At 41.7% G+C, this 22,748-nt stretch overlaps 1 protein-coding gene across 1 annotated transcript in view; it reads left to right on the forward strand.

Moving 5' to 3' along the window:
* Positions 1-22,748, forward strand: part of LOC138983737 (uncharacterized) — a 99,077-nt gene extending 76,329 nt beyond the window's left edge. The window contains exons 17-26 of the mRNA XM_070357044.1: positions 614-676; positions 3,672-3,750; positions 5,323-5,534; positions 9,217-9,269; positions 14,293-14,358; positions 14,662-14,748; positions 18,352-18,462; positions 19,831-19,866; positions 20,964-21,033; positions 21,873-22,748. Of these exons, the coding sequence (XP_070213145.1) occupies positions 614-676; positions 3,672-3,750; positions 5,323-5,534; positions 9,217-9,269; positions 14,293-14,358; positions 14,662-14,748; positions 18,352-18,462; positions 19,831-19,866; positions 20,964-21,033; positions 21,873-21,947 (852 nt within the window). The 3' untranslated portion in view covers positions 21,948-22,748. The remainder of the gene's footprint in view (positions 1-613; positions 677-3,671; positions 3,751-5,322; positions 5,535-9,216; positions 9,270-14,292; positions 14,359-14,661; positions 14,749-18,351; positions 18,463-19,830; positions 19,867-20,963; positions 21,034-21,872) is intronic.

Here is a 22,748-nt window from a genome sequence, read left to right on the forward strand (position 1 = left end):
ATGGAACGTTTATTGGAAACAAAACAAAACGTTGCATTTACATTAACATTGTTGTTTTGTAAATAATAAACGTTCCATTAACCTACAGTTCTTTTTTTTTTTAATTCTGAATTTTGGAATGTTAGCATGTGTTCTTTTGTGTATTGACACGGTTTCTAATAAGTTATGTTCCTGTCGCAATATGTGTGTGTGCTTAGTCAGCAGTTGTCTGGTTTTTGAAATATATTTGAAGGACTGGTCCGGAAGCACAGTTCGTAAAAAAAAGAAGAAAACAAAAGTAGAGACAGGGCAAGGAATGGGGAAAGTGTTGCTCGTGACCTGTCTAAAGTTGTTGATGGTTTAGACAGTGTGTTAGAAGCCACACCGTAACTTCAGACTATAGGAGCTTTTCATTTGAAGTATGATTTCAATGATCGTGTGTTTGTCTTATTAGAAATGCGATGTGGTGCCAAAAGAAAAATGTCCATGTTTGTGTAAAATGAAAATGGACTTTAAAGTGTTTTTTTTATCTTATCTTATCTTATCGTTAGGCTTGATTAGTATAAAGACAATGAATTTCACCATTCATAGGTTGTGTTTGTTTCGTATGTTGAACATGCCCTTGTGCTTGCAGAGATTGCAAGACTTGATGACCAGAATGCACAGAGACAACATGAACCGTCATGGCGAGCTGCAGGTATTTTTTACCGTGTAAACAGTGTCGCTAATTCACAATGTTGTATCTCTGAGCACATTTATAAGTTTAACCTGTTGTACTCCTTTCTTGTATGTGCTGTATGCAAAATTGACGGCTTTGTGAAAAGATATGACTGAGAAATAAACCACTGTTTAAACCGACAGTTTCACCCTCACATTCAGATCTGACGGGTGCATTAGCTAGTGGTAAGGTCGTTGGCCTTCAAGCTTGAATATTCGGGATTTGAATCCCGGCTGCGCAGTTGGGTTAAAGCTGGAGATTTATGTCATCTCCCCGGTCAATGTATGTGCAGATCTGTTAGTGCCTTATCTCCCTTCGTGTGTACATACACACACAAAACCAAATGCGCACAAAATAGATCCTGTTCAGGGGCGGATCAGTTGCTTTGTAAGGGGGGGGGGCACTTTGAATCGAAAGTGAATGTGATGGGCGCGAAGCGCCCGAATTTGCTAGGGGGGTCCGGGGGCATGCCCCCCCGGAAAAATTTTTTGCCCAAAGAAGCAAAATGGTGCCATCTGGTGCCATTTGAACTTAGAAATGGTCATAGAATCAGCATAGAAAAATCTTTTTTTTTTCTTCTTCTTTTTTTTTTTTCTTTTTTTTTCGGGGGGGGGGGGGCACGTGCCCCCTGTGCCCCCCCCTCGTCCGCCCCTGCTGTTATCCATGATTGTCTGAGGTCGGTGGATTATAAACACATGTAAGTATTCGGTATGCTTCTACCTGAAAACAGCTTTTCTACCTAAAATGGGGGGAACAGCCAAACACGTAAAAGCCAACTCGTGTATAAAGAACGAGTACACGTGGGAGTTGCATCTCACGAACGCAGAAGAAGTTCTTTATGTTCGCAGGTGTGTGTGTGTAAATCAAGAAAGCTGTCAATCCATTTTTGAACAGTTTGGCCTTCGCATATAGAGCTGAGTGTGAAAGAGGGGGAGTATGCTCAGAAAAGAGTGTGTAGTCGTATCAGCTCAGCTTGCGCAGATGCTTGAACATTTTGGTTTTTGCCAATGCGATATGAAAATAGTCAAACTTAAGAAGATCGACACCACAAACCAGTCATCGCCGAGACTACATTTAGATAGTCTTGGCTAACCATACCCGAAGACCGAGACAGGTCACGCTCGTCTTCACGAAGCATACGACCGTTGTATTTACTGAATATTTTTTCTTTCATTCTAATCAAATTTTTAGAGTAAACATGACATATCTATATATTTTTGAATTCAGGAGAAGATGAGGAATACACTGAGATTTAATCTGCTTCTGAAAAATTGATTTTAATGACAACTTTAATGAGCAAACTAAATAACTAATTTTAAGCTTCCGGGCTGAAATGCAATCCCATAGTCCTTATTTCGTCGAAAATTGCTTGATCAAAATGTTAATCAATTTGGTTGAAAAATGAGAGTGTGACAGTGCCACCTAAACTTTCACAAAAAGCCGGATATGACGTCATCAAAGACATCTATCCATAAAATGAAAGAAAAAAAAACCACGTCTGGGGATAACATTCCCATGCACACACTCTCATGTGAAGTTTCATGAAGATCGGTCCAGTAGTTTTCTCGAAATCGCTTTACACACACACACACACACACACGCACACACACACACATACACCACCACCCTCGTCTCGATTCCCAGTCTATGTTAAAACATTTAGTAAAAACTTAAAAATCTGTACCACATATACCTGTCATGACAGGCCATCTACAATGTGGGGAGACTCTTGGTTGTTACTAAGGATGTCCTTTCGTCGTATGAACCACTGTTACACACAAATTGTACCACATATACCTGTCATGACAGGCCATCTACAATGTGGGGAGAGACTCTTGGTTGTTACCAAGGATGTCCTTTCGTCGTATGAACCACTGTTACACACAAATTGTACCACAAAAACCAAATGCCTAAAACTGACAAGATGCAAACCAATTTCGGATGTGGTAGTGGATGACAAGATGGCAAAATAAACTTATGGAAAATCGTGTCAGGTTGTTCCATTCAAAGCAACACCCCCCCCCCCCCCCAAAAAAAAAAAAATTTGAAAAAAAGTCGCGTAAGGCGAAATTACTACATTTAGTCAAGCTGTGGAACTCACAGAATGAAACTGAACGTAGTCCGCCGATAGTGCAAAAGGCAGTGAAAGTGACGAGCCTGTTTGGCGCGGTAGCGGTTTGCGCTGTGCTTCATAGCACGCTTTACTGTACCTCTCTTCGTTTTAACTTTCTGAGCGTGTTTTTAATCCAAACATATTACTATCGTATCTATATGTTTTTGGAATCAGGAACCGACAAGGAATAAGATGAAATAGTTTTTGAAACGATTTCGGAAATTTAATTTTGATCATAATTTTTATATTTTTAATTTTCAGAGCTTGTTTTTAATCCAAATATAACATATTTATATGTTTTTGGAATCAGAACATGATAAAAAATAAGATGAACGTAAATTTGGATCGTTTTATAAAAATTTTTTTTTTTACAATTTTCAGATTTTTAATGACCAAAGTCATTAATTAATTTTTAAGCCACCAAACTGAAATGCAATACCGAAGTCCGGCCTTCGTCGAAGATTGCTTGGCCAAAATTTCAATCAATTTGATTGAAAAATGAGGGTGTGACAGTGCCGCCTCAACTTTTACAAAAAGCCGGATATGACGTCATCAAAGACATTTATTGAAAAAAATGGAAAAAAAGTCCGGGGATATCATTCCCAGAAACTCTCATGTCAAATTTCATAAAGATCGGTCCAGTAGTTTAGTCTGAAACGCTCTACACACACACACACACACGCACGCACATACACACATACACCACACACACACACACACACACACACACGCACGCACGCACGCACATACACCACGACCCTCGTTTCGATTCCCCCTCGATGTTAAAATATTTAGTCAAAACTTGACTAAATATAAAAAGGATTTGTGAAAGTCAGGGGTTGTTTTTATGTGTGTTAATAGGTACAGATAAGCGAATTGATCGGAGAGGAATTTGAATCACTACCACATGGAGAGGAACTGGAGCACGGCCAACAGCCTGGTGTGTGTGTGTCTGTGTCTGTGTCTCTATGTGTGTCTGTGTGTATGTGTCTGTGTGTGTCTGTGTGTATGTGTCTGTGTATGTACCCCCCGCGGGTTAGGGGGAAGAATTTACCCGATGCTCCCCAGCATGTCGTAAGAGGCGACTAACGGATTCTGTTTCTCCTTTTACCCTTGTTAAGTGTTTCTTGTATAGAATATAGTCAATTTTTGTAAAGATTTTAGTCAAGCAGTATGTAAGAAATGTTAAGTCCTTTGTACTGGAAACTTGCATTCTCCCAGTAAGGTAATATATTGTACTACGTTGCAAGCCCCTGGAGCAAATTTTTGATTAGTGCTTTTGTGAACAAGAAACAATTGACAAGTGGCTCTATCCCATCTCCCCCCTTTCCCCGTCGCGATATAACCTTCATGGTTGAAAACGACGTTAAACACCAAATAAAGAAAAGATGTGTGTGTGTATGTGTCTTGTGTGTATGTGTCTGTGTGTATGTGTCTGTGTGTGTGTATGTGTCTGTGTGTATATGTCTGTGTGTGTGTGTCTGTGTGTATGTAAGTCTGCCTGTGTGTGTGTGTATGTGTCTGTGTGTCTGTGTGTATGTGTCTGTGTGTATGTGTCTGTGTGTGTCTGTCTGTGTGTGTCTGTCTGTGTGTCTCTGTCTGTGTATGTGTCGGTGTGTATGTGTCTGTGTGTATGTGTCTGTGTGTATGTGTATGTGTCTGTGTGTATGTGTCTGTGTGTATGTGTCTGTGTGTCTGTGTTTATGTGTCTATGTGTGTATGTGTCTGTGTGTATGTGTCTGTGTGTATGTATCAGTGTGTATGTATCAGTGTGTATGTGTCTGTGTGTATGTGTATGTGTCTGTGTGTATGTGTCTGTGTGTATGTGTCTGTGTGTATGTGTCTGTGTGTCTGTGTGTATGTGTCTGTGTGTGTCTGTCTGTGTGTCTCTGTCTGTGTATGTGTCGGTGTGTATGTGTCTGTGTGTATGTGTCTGTGTGTATGTGTCTGTGTGTGTGTGTCTGTGTGTGTGTGTGTGTGTGTGTGTATGTGTCTGTGTGTATGTGTATGTGTCTGTGTGTATGTGTCTGTGTGTATGTGTGTATGTGTATGTGTCTGTGTGTATGTGTCTGTGTGTGTGTGTGTGTGTGTATGTGTCTGTGTGTATGTGTCTGTGTGTATGTGTATGTGTCTGTGTGTATGTGTCTGTGTGTATGTGTCTGTGTGTATGTGTCTGTGTGTATGTGTCTGTGTGTATGTGTCTGTGTGTATGTGTCTGTGTGTGAGTGAGAGTGTACTACTGCTGTGTGAGAAAGACTGGTTGGTTAACAAAAGGTGTATTTTACAAAAGGTGTATTTTACAAAAGGGGTGGATTACAGTAAAGAAGACACTGTGTGTGCGCGCGCGTTGCGAATGTGTTTGCGTGTGTGTGACATACAACAGAGACTGATCGAGAGGTCTGTGTTCTTGAAAAGAAAAAAGAAACACTGTGTCAGAGTACACGTCCATGTACGTTCTCAAGGTAGAAGGATTATTATTTTCCATCAAAGCTTCTGGCATTTTTCTGATCAGAGACCAATGAGCAGATATTTGAGGACAACGGCTCTCCCATGGAAATGAAACCACCAGACTCCCCTCAGTCACAGAGCAAACCGGGGAGTGCTTCCGCCACTTTAAGGTCTGTCAAAATAAGCTCCTCCAGTGTCATGCAGACGGCTCTGCTGGGCTTCCGCAAAGAGTTCTTCGGCCATCTCAAAGATATGTACGCACGTATCAAGCGGCTGGTAGGTACATCCACGTCTTGTTTGAGCGTGGGCTTCTGATTTCTTGTCTGGGGTGTCATTGAGTACAGTCAATAGGAGGGATGAAAGCTTCCGTATTTTGACAATTGTTTCTGGATAAGCTTCTGGATTTTGACAAAAACCGTCATTATTTGTGTGAGTGTGTGTGTTTGGGTGTTTCCTGGCATGTAAATTCAAATGGTGTCTAAATGTACTCTCCATTCTTGGGGGCTTAAATTTCCATCCTTGACCCAAACATGCGTGCTGCCCCATTGACCCCTCCGGGGATCCTAGACCCACCGGCTTAATTACACCCCCGGTATAGGGGTGTGTATAGGATTCGGTCGATGTGTTTGTTTGTTTGTTTGTTTGTGTGTTTGTGTTCGCATATAGATCTCAAGAATGAACGGACCGATCGTCACCAAACTTGGTGAACAGGTTCTATACATTCCTGAGACGGTCCTTACAAAAATTGGGACCAGTCAAACACACGGTTAGGGAGTTATTGGTGGATTAAGATTCTACAAGGACTTATAGAGGGACATATTAATGGTCAAAGGGAAATAACCTTCTCAGTTGGTGGCAGTGAGAATGGTAAGGACGGGGGTGTTTTTCCTACCTCGGAGGAATTTCTTGTTTTTCCTGATTTTCTGTTTTCCCAGCTTTTATCCCTTCGCTTGTATGCTCTTATGAATTTGCTTCTATGATGTGTGTCTCCTCAAGTTACTGAGAAGAGATATGGGTGTTGTCTAGTCTTTTTTTCAGTATGAGGTTTAACAGGAAGGAGATGGTGGTTTCAGGGAAATTATGTTTTGCTTATTTTGCCCTTTTGCACTTAGATTCAAGACTGTTTCACTTCCAAAGCTTGATTTCACATTGCCTTATTTCATAGTGCCATAATGTAACCCCCCCCCCTACCCCCAACTAGCACCACTTGATATTTACTTGTTTACACACTTACACCCGCCTTACACAGGGGCATATATAACAGGGAGTGGGTGGGGGGGGGGGGGTGGGGGAGGAAGAGAGAGAGAGAGAGAGAGAGAGAACATGGTAATTTAAATGCAGGTTAGAGAGGTACGTATTCCACATAAAAATGAATAAAGCCGAATCAACGGCATTTAAAAGAATGTAATCTAAATTGGAGAACAGCTTTCTTCGTGTGGACCGTATCCGCAAAATAAAATGCAGTCCTGTGACCCTTCTTCGAAAAAAAAGTCAAAAAGGGGTTCATTAACAGGTGGACATGTGGTTATGCCGTCCCGGATACCGTCCCGAAAGGAAGTCATAATAATAGTCTGCGGAGTATGACTGCCTAAAATGGCGGAGAGGAACGGTCAAACGCGGAAAATCAGTCCCATTCGTACAAAAACAACAACAAACCAAGCAAACAAGAAACGGATGCACGTGAGAGTTGCAGCCTACAGACGCAGGAGAAGGAAATAACAGTGTATGTGCACCGAAGAGGAATACAAATCAGCCCCTGTGTAGCAGGTTAAAAAAAAAAAAAAATTTAGAATTAAATCGATCGATCTTCTTCTCGTTCGCTATTAAATCGATGATGATGTATGCTGATGTGCCGTGGAATCGGGACACACATACAAATTAAGACACACACGTCTTTCTTGCAATCCAGTCCAAAACAGATGTGACATGCATAGCATCCTTTATTCCTGTATCTATCTCTTCTCTCCTCCGCTTCACCAACCCGACCGAAGCCGGGTGGCTAAGCCACAACAATGCAAAGTGATCTACATCTTCTTTTTATGTGGAGCTTACTACACAAATAGGGGAAGGGCTCCTAATATGGACCTCTTTTTGTTTCGTCCTGATAACTAGCTTGTTTTCTTGCAAAGAAGTTTCATTTTGTGTTTGGTAGTCCTTCTGTCTTAGGTTAACTGGATAAGTTAGCTTTGATACAGTGAGTTAGCTTTGATAGAAGCAGATCTTGATTATTATATTTATATTTGGAGTCAGGGACACTTCTCTGTTACAACCGTCAAACTTTAGGGTAACCCCTGTGAAATGATTTTTTGAAATAATCTGGTTATAACTTTAAAACAATGACAACAAAATCCTTTCGTAATCTCAGAGAATGTTGTATTCTGCACAAACTACCCTAAACAATATTGCTCTAGCTAAATTACAGCCAGAGAAATCGCAACCCCCAAGATGCAACCGTAGGCAAAAATGACCCCCCCTCCCCCGTGGGTTAGGGGGAAGAATTTACCCGATGCTCCTCAGCATGTCGTATGAGGCGACTAGCGGATTCTGTTTCTCTTTTTACCCTTGTTAAGTGTTTCTTGTATAGTATATGGTCAATTTTTTGCAAAGATTTTAGTCAAGCAGTATGTAAGAAATGTTAGGTCCTTTATACTGGAAACTTGCATTCTCCCAGTAAGGTAATATATTGTACTACGTTGCAGGCCCCTGGAGCAAGTTTTTGATTGGTGCTTTTGTGAGCAAGAAACAATTGACAAGTGGCTCTATCTCATCTCCCCCCTTTCTCCGTCGCGATATAACCTTCGTGGTTGAAAACGACGTTAAACACCAATTAAATTACATATTCTAACTCCGAATCACATATAGCATTGACACAGTCTGAGATGCTAAGGTCTGAAAAGGCTTACCCGTCCAACATTTTTAAAGGGAAGCAACCCCATCACCAAAAGAGCTAAAAATAGCCATGGTAATGGGCCCATACTCTGAGAGTTACCTCCCATTGATATGTACTACGACACTACCTCTATCACCACGTGTCCAAGATCATACGACTTTTTCAGCCCCCCGTGGGTTAGGGGGAGTCCCATATTGGTTGGGACGAGAAAGAATTTACCCAATGCTCCCCAGCATGTCGTAAGAGGCGACTAACGGATTCTGTTTCTCCTTTTACCCTTGTAAAGTATTTCTTGTATATAATATAGTCAATGTTTGTAAAGATTTTAGTCAAGCAGTATGTAAAAAATGTTAAGTCCTTTGTACTGGAAACTTGCATTCTCCCAGTAAGGTAATATATTGTACTACGTTGCAAGCCCCTGGAGCAAATTTTTGATTAGTGCTTTTGTGAACAAGAAACAATTTACAAGTGATTCACATTCAAAATTGTTAGACGGGTAAGCCTCTTCAGACCTTAGCATCTCAGACTGTGTCAATGCTATATGTGATTCGGGTAAGTATATTAATCAAATGAAAATTTACTTTTAAAATGTTCGAATAAATAAAGAAAGGCAAAAATTACATGAGGCATTTTGAGGGGAGAATATCGACTACACTGGAAGACAATCAAAGCCACACATGTTCAAATTGTGTCTTTATTGACACATAAATAGGACACTTTTGACAAAAACACCAACACATGGATTATAGGTATGTTATGGAACCATAATCTGCAAACATATCAAAAACAGTCTTTTGAACAATTTGATCAATTTTGCACTGGCCGCCCACCTGCCCTTAAACACAAAACTTATACACTGGTAACAGTTCATCCAGTCACACATGATATTGGTGGGTCTAAGTATTTCCAGGCACATGTTGTTTTACCTTACCCGACAATGATATTCACATGCAAACAATCATATTTCTGTGTAGAAGTGTGGGAATTGTTTTTATTTTTTCTTCTAAAATGCTGAACTGATGTGACATCGTTTAAAGCATGTCACACACAATGATTTTTTTTTGACAGGAAATGTTGCTGCCAGAAATTGTAGAGGAAGTAGATCCGGCTGGATTAAAAAGGTATGTTTTATTTGTAATCTGTTGTTTTCTTTATTTAAAGGTCCACTCGGCCTCACAGGAGGTTGAAGGAGCGATGCAATCTTTTCGAGAAAACAGCAACATTAACCTGATGTTTGTTTGTTCGTTCATGGGCTGAAACTCCCACGGCTTTTACGTGTATGACCGTTTTTACCCCGCCATTTAGGCAGCCATTCGCCGCTTTCGGAGGAAGCATGCTGGGTATTTTCGTGTTTCTATAACCCACCGAACTCTGACATGGATTACATGATTTTTTTTGTGCGCACTTGGTCTTGTGCTTGCGTGTACACACGGGGGTGTTCGGACATCGAGGAGAGTCTGCACACAAAGTTGACTCTGAGAAATAAATCTCTCGCCGAACGTGGGGACGAACTCACGCTGACAGCGGCCAACTGGATACAAATCCAGCGCGCTACCGACTGAGCTACATCCCCGCCCTATTAACCTGATGAAACACATTCGTAATAGCATTCAACATCTTTAGATGACACGGGTCACTTGAGAGGCCACTTACCACACGTAAACCCAACACCACTTCTTGTGGTTAATGATTATCCGCCCTCCCCTCCCCTCCCAGAGCCATGGGAGCCCTTTGTGACCCACGTTATTCACTGATGGCCTTCAGTCGTTTGCGGTTTTAAAGACTCTAGATTTGTAATAAGACTCTTTTTTTTTTTTTTTACTCAAAATGTTTTACTCGATAGCGGCATGTTATTGTGTATCTCTGAATCTAACATACAACAAATGACTGCCAGTGACCGAACCGGAGTGGTGGTTTCATTGAAAGTAACTAGCGATTTGCCGAAACTTCATCTGCTTGGGCTTGGTCAGATGCAGCTAATGTGATGTGATGTTAGCCCTGTCGCGGCAGGTCGTTTTTAAGCGCAATACTCAATCTAGACAATCTACACAGGCACAGCTACAAACAGTATCAAATGTTCGGATATCTCAGTCGACTAGCATCCCAAAAAGGGCACGGTTGCATGATTTTAGGTAGCCTATTTGCCCGTCATGAAGTGAAAAGCGCTGCATCCTACACGCACCAGTTAACTCATACGTACAACCACTTCGCGTAACCTACATCCGGGGTCCCTACTTTCAAAACTTTGAATTATGCTGAATTAGTCTTGATTGTAAACTAATTATTTCGTTGTTTTAACAATGTTTGTCTCACAAGCTGTCAATTTTTTTTTATTTGAAATGTTCTGTCGAGCACCATGACGCGACTTTGAATTGCTACCTAAACGTCCACGCGAAATAAATTATCCCCGAGTGCGCTGTAGGAGGGTCCAGCAGACTTTAATTGTGTGTCTGTGTGTCTGTCCCGACTTAACGGCTTATTGCTGGGAAACTACTGGGCGCAGTTCTTTCAAAAGTTGATACACTAACTTGATAATAGGTCCGATTGATCGTATTAAAACTTCATAATGTTACCTGGGACCTAAATGCCCCAAAAAACACAAAAGCCACTCTTAACGGTGGGAGTTTTTGCGGTGGGAGGCTGGTCGCTTTGCGAACAGCCTCAGCCGAACACGTCACGGAGTGACGAGAAAAGCATGATTTACAAGCCAGCCAGCGGGTGCGGGGATTTGGTCTCGGCAAAGAAACAACAATGCAGTGTTTGTCTCGGTGAGACTGAAAGAGAGACAAGAGAGCACGAGAGAGAGCGACAGGGACACACAGTGACCAAAGTGATCCGGGTTCGATTCCCGGCATGGGCGGTCTATTTTTTTTTTTTATAATTCTTGTTTACTATGAACGTTTTAATGTTTTATTTTACTGTAATAGTTTTTTTTAATTGTGTAAAATAAATAAATAGTTTTTTGTTTTTTTTTAATCCAAGTGATCCGGGTTCGATTCCCGGCATGGACGGTCTATTTTTTTTTTAATTCTTGTTTTACTCTAAATTAGAGTCTAATAATTTTTTTAATTGTGTAAAATAAATAAATAATTTTTTACTTAATCCACGTGCACAAGACAAAAACTTTCATACTGGGGGAGCGTACTCGGGTCCAGCGCCAGCGTTTTTTATTTAAAAATGCTCGCTCTCTATAGAGAGCACCTTGAGTGGTATTCAAGGCACGGTAAGCCTCCCGTAAACCACCACAGTACAAACACCCTTTCGTTTAAACACTCACCGCTTGAGAACATCCTAGGTGCCCTACGTAAAGAGCGAGCAATTTTTAAAGAATTTATTTTTGCGTGGCGAACTGGATTGTCTGATCAGACAATCGGACGGCGCGTTTTGGCGCTAGACCTAACTTTTAAAATCTAAATAATAAATTGACAGCTTGTTACACAAACATTATCAAATCATAAAAGAATTCTTTTTTCATCAAAACAAGATCAGTACAACTCGAAGTTTTGAAAGTTTTGAAAAAAAAAATAGTCCGGAAGTGTGTCCCGCAAATCGTGGTTCTCGAAGCAGACGAATTTTCTGCATGTCGCCAGTTTCTTTGAACTGTCAACCGCCACCGCTCAGTTCGTGTGACTCGCAGCCGTTTGTTGCGTTTTAGATTCAGAGGTACACAATAACGTGCTATTGCAGATACAGCGAGTCACATTGAAATCACAAACTGACTACTTCATTGTGAAAAAAAGGAAAGTGGAACACGCGGGTTCACGATGGCTCAGGGGTAAGATAAACCACGAAAACAGGTGTGTGGTTTACGCAAGCTAAATAGCCATTCAAATGTGTCATTTAATGCTATTAAATGCTATTGCAAGTGTATTCGATAAGGTTAGAACTGCTTTTTTGACTCACATGCGAAGCAAAAGTGAGTCTATGTACTCACCCGAGTCGTCCGTCCGTCCGTCCGTCCGTCCGTCCGTCCGTCCGTCCGGACGTCCGTCCGTCCGTCCGTCCGGAAAACTTTAACGTTGGATATTTCTTGGACACTATTCAGTCTATCAGTACCAAATTTGGCAAGATGGTGTATGATGACAAGGCCCCAAAAAACATACATAGCATCTTGACCTTGCTTCAAGGTCAAGGTCGCAGGGGCCATAAATGTTGCCTAAAAAACAGCTATTTTTCACATTTTTCACATTTTCTCTGAAGTTTTTGAGATTGAATACCTCACCTATATATGATATATAGGGCAAAGTAAGCCCCATCTTTTGATACCAGTTTGGTTTACCTTGCTTCAAGGTCAAGGTCACAGGAGCTCTTCAAAGTTGGATTGTATACATATTTTGAAGTGACCTTGACCCTGAACTATGGAAGATAACTGTTTCAAACTTAAAAATTATGTGGGGCACATGTTATGCTTTCATCATGAGACACATTTGGTCACATATGATCAAGGTCAAGGTCACTTTGACCCTTATGAAATGTGACCAAAATAAGGTAGTGAACCACTAAAAGTGACCATATCTCATGGTAGAAAGAGCCAATAAGCACCATTGTACTTCCTATGTCTTGAATTAACAGCTTTGTGTTGCATGACCTTGGATGACCTTGACCTTGGGTCAATGTCACATGTATTTTGGTAGGAAAAATGTGTAAAGCAGTTCTTAGTGTATGATGTCATTGCTAGGTTTAGGTCAAGCATGTGAGTCGTATGGGCTTTGCCCTTCTTGTTCATGAGAAGATTTACATCGTTCTGTAAACCATTTTAGACGGACTGGGGCTTTAAGTGTTTGTTGTTGTCCAAAGCTATATTGAGAAATCAAACCGCTTTGGGACACCTTAGTTCGATGTTGGTGTGGGTTTTTCTAAATATATTACTTGGGGCCCATCTTTTTTTTTGATATTTTGTTGTGTCTTTCGTTCTCGTTTTGTATTTGTTTTCGTTTTCGGTATTGACACAGATTGTGTTCGATAATTCAAACTAAGTTTTCCTTGCTGTTTTTCTCCTTTTCTTTTTTTTCCTTGTTTTTTAAAAAAAAATTTTTTTATATATATATATTTTGTTTTTGTTTTTTTGTCTCATCTCTTTTTCAAAAATGTGTCGCATTGATCATAATCCGCCATGAAATTTCAGGAATGTTTATGTGAGCACTTACCATAAGTTTTAAACTTGTTGTGCTCCTTCTTAATGATGTTGTTATATTATCATGTGTCTGTTTATGAATAAAATACTGTTTAAAGGAAGTGTTCAAAAGAAAGTTGTTTGTACTTGCGGTGTCTGTGATCGGAAAATGATGGTTTACGGGAGGCGGAGTGGGCCATAATGAAGTCTTGTCTGTTTTCCTACCAGTAATGGCAGGGCTTCCTAAACTGTGCGTCCCTGCGTCCTATTGGCACTAGAAGCCGAAAAACGTACCGTGCAATCTGGAACGATGTCCCATGACGCATTAAACTTGAAAAGAGCGGAACACACTAAATTTGCGTAATCATTCATACCGTCCATAATCGCCTACTAGTTTTCATACAGAATCGACAAGGCTTTAAGGCTGGAAGACGAGAAAATGTTCTGCCGGATCTGTACTGACACAAATTTGTGGAGCAAATCTAACCAAGGCAATGTGACAAATAGCTCACAGAACTGCCAACAGTCCTTCTGCTTTTGGGACCCTCTAAAGTTCCGCTAAAAATGATAAGTGTGGGTCCCGGGACCCTCTAAAGTTCCGCTAAAAATGATGTGTGGGTCCCGGGACCCTTTATGCAGAGCGTTTGTGGGGAGCCCTGCTTTGTGTCAGTTAGTGAACCTGTTCGTTTATCAATTGATTCACACAGGGGTCATGTTCATTGCAAACGTATGGGTAAATATTGCATTTTTGCAGGTGCCCCACACATTCTAGCTATTTTTCTAGGCAAAACAGGTCTTGTTTTGCGTCAACCTACGATCACTCCAAGTTGGCGTGACGCCTGAGTTAGTTATCTCTGTCTCCTTTGTCTTTCTAACAATGCTTTGCCTTTTGAGTTAAAGAAATGAGCCACTTATGCATCCTCCTTTAAAATAAAAATCAGTCGAAGTTAGAAGAATAACTTTTGGAGCCACAATTCTGGTGCCTCTCTCTATTTTTTTGCAGTGATTAAAAGTTAGATGGTTTGTTTCAGGCCCATTTTGCAACGCTTCCAGTGCCTGTCCTGCGACAAACGTGTGGACGGTGGTAGTCATCGTGGGTATGTGTGGTCAAAACTTACTTCATGATTGTGTTCGTCATCTGTTCTTAAACACGGTTTTGTTGTACATGTCGATTTCCAGTGTTGCTGTTTTTATTTTATTGTGTAGTACCTGCAGAACACACGCATGCATGCACGTCCGCAAGCATGCATTAAGCACACAATATCACAATCACATAGTTACAAACAAATGCATAATTAGTGATACTGACAATCTGTAGCATTGTATACAAGAATTTAGTCTGTTGAACACACATGAAGATTTATCTGAATGTCTTCCATTGGTGCTGTTCTGTGTTTTAGTGAAGGCGCAGTGCCGTTGAATCTGCCAGAGCTGCCACGAATTGCACCCACTTCCCCTCCACGTCAGCGATGTAGCAGCATACGCAGGTACATGCTTGCAGCTCACTAAATCTAAATTCTTTTGTTTGAGAGGGAGGCCGGAGGCTTTACTTTCTGTAAAGTACGAGACAGTTAGCGTTGTAGCTCTCGTGTTTCGTGATACAGTTAAACCTCCCACTAACGACCTTAAAAGTGTCCAGAAAAATCGGTCGTAAAAAGGAGGGGTCTTTATTGGGAGTTTCAGAGGTATATAACTTTTTTCATATGGGAGGCAACTGTTGGGCAGTTCAGTCTTTAGTTGTGTTCGTTATCCCATTTTTGTTCCCATTTGATGTGCATATGGGTTAGCATGATGTATGTGCATACACCAGCGCGCGCGAACGCGCGCGCACACACACATACACACACACACACACACACACACACACACACACACACACACACACACACACACACACACACACACACACACACACGGCCTCATAGGTAAAACTTGGTCATTGGCCTCGGGTGAGAAGGTCAGTGTCTGTAAACTGGGTCAGCTATAGGTGGGAAGAGGACAGCCGTATAGGCCACTGGACTTTCACGCACTACTGACTACAGATTAGGCTACCACCCCTGACACCTGATGCGTGACTAATGGGGTGCGTGGTCCACGTGTGCTGGGTAATTACGAACTTTGACACTCACTGGTAAAAAGGTCAAAGTCGTTATTGACCCTATGTTGGTAGGTCGGTCGTCGGAAAAAGGAGGGCGTCGTTCTTGGGAGGTTAGTTACAGTGTGAAAGGCATCCGTGCCGAGAAATTCGGTCGGCAAAAGGAGGGGGTCGTTCTTGGGAGAGATCGTTACGGGAGGTTCCACTGTCAGTATATGAGAGGCTGAAGAGTAACCGAGCTGAGGACATGTTGTGGATATTTGTTTACTCACCTGAGTTATCAGGAGCGTCTTTGTTATGAGCAGTGCTGGGCCGGCCAGATGAACAATTTACGGTTGAGGTTTTCTTGGATGTTCAGTATTGAAGCTATAACTTTGAAACTATACACGCTTCTACGGTTTGACAATCTCCAATCATAAAGCAAATCTAGTTGACCTTCGTCCAATGTCCAAGTCTCAGTGTAGTCATCATGGAGTAAAAATATGAGAAATTATAAATTCCTTGAACATTTTTGCAGATAGGACTTCGAAATTGCACACACTTCAGGGGTTTGATGATTTCCAAACATGACCCAAGTCTGGTTGACCCTAGTCAATTTTGAGATCAGAACGGGGTCATTTAATTGCTCCTGAAGATTTTGTATTTAACGTTTCTGAACCTATATCGTTGAAACTTCCCATGCTTCCATGATTTGATGACTTCTGGACATGGCTCAAGTCTGGTTTACCCTAAGTATGTTTCAAGGTCACAGTGGGGTTGAAAAGAAGGACATTGTCATTTTCTTCAATGTGTATGGAGCTAGAGCAGCAGATAATTTTTTTCTGACTCATATTATTTACGACGAAGGTGAGTTGTATGATAATTTTTTGTTGTTGTTCCTTTTGCAAAAAAGGTTGGAGTCAGCTTGACATCTCCAAAGGTCGATGAACCCAAGTCACACCGTGGACCCTCCCTCGACAATCTGATTCCCCTCAATTAGTACAGCACCTTTGAGCCACCTCAAAAGTGAAAAATGGGGAAACCCATTTTTAGCAAAAACCATTAGCATGATTTGCAAAAAAAAGTACAGAAGAAGATGTACAACGTTTTGACTTGCCGGTGGTACAACAGTCACTACCATTTATTGCCCAATACGTTTGTGCGGTCGCTGATTTCGCTCTAACTTTCGGAAAAAATAGAAAATGTCTTACTTTGCTGGTATTCAAGAAAGGTCTTTAGCGCCACTTGGCCGCATGGTGGCGCTGTTTGAGCTGTAAGTCGCGCTAATCGGCATTCACGAAAGCCCGTTGTGACCCGCCAAAGTCACGTGACGCCTTCAAAGTTACAGGACCTACCCCTCGTCTCTACAATCGCTAACACCGTGTTATCTTCGTGATTCAAGATGGCGGCCTTCATGATGTTGGAATATGCCGAGAGAAGAAATCTGAGAAGAATTTTCCGGGATCGCATTCATCCTGTGGATAAATATGACGATGTAGATTTGTAGAGAAAGTTTTAGTTTTTTTTGTCTCCTCTTTTACCTTTGTTTTTTTAAGCGGGGAGCATCCTTCTTCATATTTTTTTTTAAATCAAATGTTTACATGTTTAAGTTATCAAACTTTATCAATAAATTTTTTCATGGTAACCCCCCCCCCCCAAAAAAAAAAACCCCAACCCATTCCTGCCTAAAAAATTTGTTTTTAAATCAATTTGCTATTATAACGTACTCTTTTGCACATGAAGAAAATAAACAAAAATAAACAAATGCCAAAGAGTAAAAAAAATTACGGACAGATGGAGATTTGAACTCGACTCAATCGCGCATCAGGCGAATGTGAGAACCGTTCGGCCACGGAATCAGTAGAAGAAATTGGACACTGTAATGCATTAAAGAAGACGCTAGCACGCTTTCACCACATCGGTTGAAATCTTTCGCGAGCAGTATCTCGTATTTGTCCGCGTTTCGCTGTCAGTCCAGTTAGCCCTTCGCTTCCTCTTCCCCTCCATCTCTTCCTCGTGTGCCTGCGCTTTCGCTTGCCCGATGGATGTTCCGTACATGTCGACTAAAGTAAATGTAATGCACACGTGTTCGTTCGCGGAATAAAAGCAATGAAGGCGGATAAGACCTACTGCACGTGCGCACTGAACAGGAAGTAAGGGAAACCCCGTGGTTTATAAATAGACAACCTTGTTAGCTAACAGCGTTCGGAGGGGGACTCGTGAATGCCAGTTAAAATCGGAAGTTAAAGCGTAGTAGCTAACACGGCTTCAGAATCTGAAACCACCTCAAATTCTTTTTCTTCTTGAATACCACTCCTGGTCAATATCTTCTTAGTTATTCATTATTTCGTCATAATTAATAAATAAGTTGAAAGTGCAGCCTTTTTTGAGTTAATTGATTACCCTGGCGATGAAATAAGTAAAGTTGGAGAAAATTGCAAGAAAAGAACCCAACCCATTGAAAATCTTGGTACATGCCCCCTCAAGTGCTCTGTACGTGCCTTCAACGAAAATCAGAAGACGGGCACAGACGCTACTTTACAAGAACGTTGGTTTTTTCTCCAGAAGAACATCACACATTACAGTATTCCGAAGAAAAGGTTAATCGCAATAATGCTGCAGAAAATCATATCAACAACATGCTGCAGAAAAACTATTTTTCTGCAGAAAAAAAACGATGCTTCGGCGGTTGATGACATTATTCCGAATTGCTGGATAAAAACTGTTTTTTCTCCAGCATTTCTGTTTTTCTGCAGAATAACTGAATAAAGTCATAACCCGCTAAGGATAATGATGTCATGGTGTCTGAAATGAGTTCATGTCATGATGTCATAGTGTCTGAAATGAGGGCAGGAAAGTGTCTGGGTACACATATTTTGTCTTGGCGAACCCCAAATCAGTTTGGAGGGATGGCCGTATCACGTGTAGAATCCTGTCCAGATCTGTGAGTGTGAGCCCAATCCTTTACACTGGAAGGGCTGTGTCTTTAAACTGTGTAACTCTTGTGCTTGCACAGCTCTGGACCTCGAGTGAAGCCAATAGATGTGTACGAGATTCCTCGCCAGTGTGGAGGCAGCTACACCAGTAGCTCCAAGCCACGCCGCATCAGCTACTTCAATAATCAGGGGTACGTACGTCTGTCCACCTCGCCCATCTTGCTGGACTATGTCCTTACTCTCACACCAGTCTTCACGTTGCTTGCCCACAGACGTGGAGTACATGTACTGTCCGGTTCTAGGCTAATTGCCCCCCGGACAATTGCTCCCCATTATTTTGTGTGTGTGTTTTTAGTTATTAAGGGTTTTCCCTAAAAGGAAAATTTCCTGTGAAGTACCTTTGAACATAAATATTTTAACTTTGTTTTAATGCAGATGCAGTCAAAAACGCTTATAACATATTACATGCAGCTTATGTCATTAGGAAGAGGCTTTATTACATTGGAATGTTTCTAAAGAGTCTTTCTCGGATGTGAGTGTGTACTGCATTGTGACTATTCGCCTGTCTTATAAAGTATCATATTTTACGGCCTACAAGGCGATCCGATACAGCGCATAAGCTGCATCCTTCACCGTTGAAACAAAATATCTGTTCAATCAGCCGGATACAGTCGATAAGCAGCGCTCAAAATTAGCAGAACAAATCTGTAGTTTCATTCAGTCTTAATGAATTCTGATCGAACGTCCAGTGCAAGTGCCAGACAAGAGGCCGAGTGGTAACGCACTTGCGCTCGGAAGCGAGAGGTTGCGAGTTTGACCCTGGGTCAGGGCGTTAGCAATTTTCTTCCCCCTTTCCTAACCTAGGTGGTGGGTTCAAGTGCTAGTCTTTCGGATGAGACGAAAAACCGAGGTCCCTTCGTGTACACTAAATTGGGGTGTGCAAGTTAAAGATCCCACGATTGACAAAAGGGTCTTTCGTGGCAAAATTGTATAGGCATAGATAAAAATGTCCACCAAAATACCCGTGTGACTTGGAATAATAGGCCGTGAAAAGTAGGATATGCGCCGAAATGGCTGCGATCTGCTGGTCGATGTGAATGCGTGATGTATTGTGTAAAAAATTCCATCTCACACGGCATAAATAGATCCCTGCGCCTTGAGTCCGAGTCTGGAGATACGCGCGCGATATAAGACTTCATATAACAAGAGTTTGTTAGAATATGTTCAAACGCCATCACATCAGCTTTGCCAACATTTCTTTTGAACAATGGATTCAATTTCTACATTGAACGCCGCTGATGAACACTCTTCAGTTTTTCGCCGTTCAGATACAATTGTGTTCAGTTCAGGTGAGTGTAGGATCAGCATGGAACTAATGTTATTCGCTACCAAAAAAAAAAAGAGCTGGTATCGGATTACGGCCAGGTTAGAGTAAAATATAGAGGCGCTAAATTGAAGGCCGGAAAATGTGGTACTTGAAGTAAACATGTGGAAACACATTCCTTTATTTAACACTGACCGACACCATCATTAAATTATTTTGTTCCATCTACTTTCAGGGAAGCCATAGAAGTTCCCCAAGAGCCAGTGGCTGTGTAAGTGTACATTTATCTTTATTTGACAGTTACAGCACCGTAAATGGGGCAGGGGGGTTATGGCATTTACTCCGTCTGTACAAGTAGTTTGTCATGTCCGCACTCAGACCTTTGGTGTTTTGGGGCCGATTGAGTGTGTAGTTTTGGTAGTGGGGGACACACGATCTTAGCAGCAACAACGGAAGAGGGGATACGCCGAGGACATTTTGTAGTATTTAATGTGCACGCTATCGAGAGCAACAGCAAATCCAAACTAAGTACAATAATGCTGATGTTTGTATGTGAATTAATCCCAAAGCGACCTTTGGGAGATTTCATGACCACCTAACGGTCAGCGCTTTTTGGGGTTTGTTTGCTTTTTCTTTTTGTCTATGAAAAGAAATCTTATGTGGGTTTGATTGTGATTATAAACCATATTATTTTTTTCTACACACGTAAATTATCTATTATAAAAATGCATAACAATTACGATTGATGCGAACCGTGGTTGTAGGATTGTCTGCCAACAAACGAATACACTTTTTTCTTGACCGTTTCTCTCCAAGTCAAATCTGTTGTCAAAATGAAAACAACCTTCGAAAAGACGTCCGAGTGGCGTCTGTCATTTCCGGCCTATGTGTGTGTCTGGCAGTAATGACAGTTAATTGAGATCCGAGAATGAAGCTTGTCTCTGTGACTTCATCATCAGTGTCAGCAGTGGTCAATTACTCATAAGCTCACCGCCAGACTGAGCATGTACGTGTCGGTATCGTATGTAATTAAATGTTGAGAAACAACAACATTATTTGCTTTCGAGTTCACGTGGTAGAGCGCTGATGTTATCCTGGCTTGGGTCACGCACGGTTCGAATCCAGGTGGGGACGGACACAGGTCAATGGTATCCATGCCTGTCGATGTCCCCCTATCCCGCCCCCAAGTTGCCGTTGTGGTACGTATCAGACCTCTGTCATTGTGCCAGAAGTGCAGATGGCTGTTTACACCTAAATACGCACACACCTGGGCAGCGCCACTCTGTTGCTTAGCTTTGCGGCCACTTAGAACTTCCCAGCAATGGGATAATAAAGAATTGAAACATGAAAATGAACCATTGTTTTCAGTGAGAGAGTTGATGTCAAAGGCACAGACGGTCACATCTACAAAGGGCAGACGACAAAGTTTGGCTTCGATGTAAGTTTCTGTTGACAGACATTGACAGGTTCCTGTTTGTTCTTCTTCTTCTTTTCACTCATGTTTTTAGCACGAGTGGATTTGTACGTGTATGACCGTTTTCACCCCGCCATTCAGGCAGCATACGCCGATTTCGGGGGAGGCATGCTGGGTATTTTCGTGTTTCTATAACCCACCGAACTCTGACATGGATTACAGGATCTTTTCCGTGCGCACTTGGTTTTGTGCTTGCGTGTACACACGAAGCCTGCACATAAGTTGACCTGGGGGATCGGAAAAATCTCCACTCTTAACCCACCAGGCGGCAGCGTCGGACCGGGATTCGAACACACGACCTCCCGATTAGGAGGCCGACGTCTTACCACCACGCCCATCTGTTCCTGTTTGTAACTCCCGGACATTTTCATGTGCTTCATCAAGGGGTGAAAGAAAAGTGTCACAAAACTTATAGAACTGGGAACATTTTATTGAGTAGTGTACGTAATGATGAGAGCTCAAGTTTGGAGCTACTGTGCAGAACTACAGTAACTGTAAAACGCGAATAATGGTATATGCAAGATTCTAAACATTGCTTCATCTGATGTTCACTGGCAAGAGAACTTTAATTAATAGCAGGAAAAGGGATGGGAAAGTTTATAATTCAAGCAGGGTCTTTTTCTTCTTCAACTTTCGCCATATTATATACTTGGAACTTTTTGTTTTGTAAGAAGTTGGTGCTTAATGTTTAATACGAGGGTGGGGTTCATTAGGATACATATAATCATATTATCAGTCTGCTTGCATAAATAAGCTGTGTTTTATTCACTGGAAAATCTCCATTTACATTTGTGTGATTTCAGACGTCCAACAACTTTGCGTATAGTGATGAACGGCGGAGGAGATTAATCAGCCTACTCCAGCGCAAATCGGATTGAGATAGGATGCTGTGTGCAATATACTGCCCTAGCTGTGTTGAAGAGGGGGTGGGCAGGAATGTTGATGGGTGGTGTGTGTGTGTGTGTGTGTGTGTTATGGGGATATATTGGTGGTTGTGTGAGTTTGGAGGATAAGGGGGTCTCGTGTGTGTGTGTGTGTGTTATGAGGATATATTGGTGGTTGTGTGTGTTTGGAGGATAAGGGGGTCTCGTGTGTCACTAAGCGTTTAGTTGAGGGGGCGAAGCGTTCGAAACCTCCAAGGGGGGTACGGGGGCATGTCCCCCCGGAACATTTAGAGAAACAACCCAAGGAAAGTGGAGCAATTTGGTGCAATCTGAGCCAAGAAACTTCCCCTAATACACATTGTAAAAAGTAAATTTAAGAAGACAATATTGGATCAAAACAACGACAATTGACCGATCTGGTGCAACCTGAGGCAACAATTTATCCAACTACTTTAAAAAAAAAGTGACTTAGAAGACAAAGGCCGGGTGCTAGGGGGTCCGGGGGCATATGCTTCCCCGGAAAATTTTGATTGGAGGATAAAGGTGGATGGGTTCTGCACTGTGTGTGTTTGTTTAGAGGATAGGGTGGGGATCTATTTGGAGTTCCGAACACTCAAGGCTAGGCTAATTTATTCCATGTCAACCTTTTGGAGTAGCAAGCCAGTCAAGGTGAAGGAAGACTTGTTATTGTGGGAATATTTTTTAAAGCAGGGAGAGGTAGGTTTACATGTTTCAGAACACATGAGGAAGCTGATATTAAGGAGGTTTAGAAACTGCGTCACCTATCAGCTACGT

The sequence above is a fragment of the Littorina saxatilis genome, linkage group LG13 (genome assembly GCF_037325665.1).
Source record: "Littorina saxatilis isolate snail1 linkage group LG13, US_GU_Lsax_2.0, whole genome shotgun sequence".
Classification (NCBI taxonomy): domain Eukaryota; kingdom Metazoa; phylum Mollusca; class Gastropoda; order Littorinimorpha; family Littorinidae; genus Littorina; species Littorina saxatilis.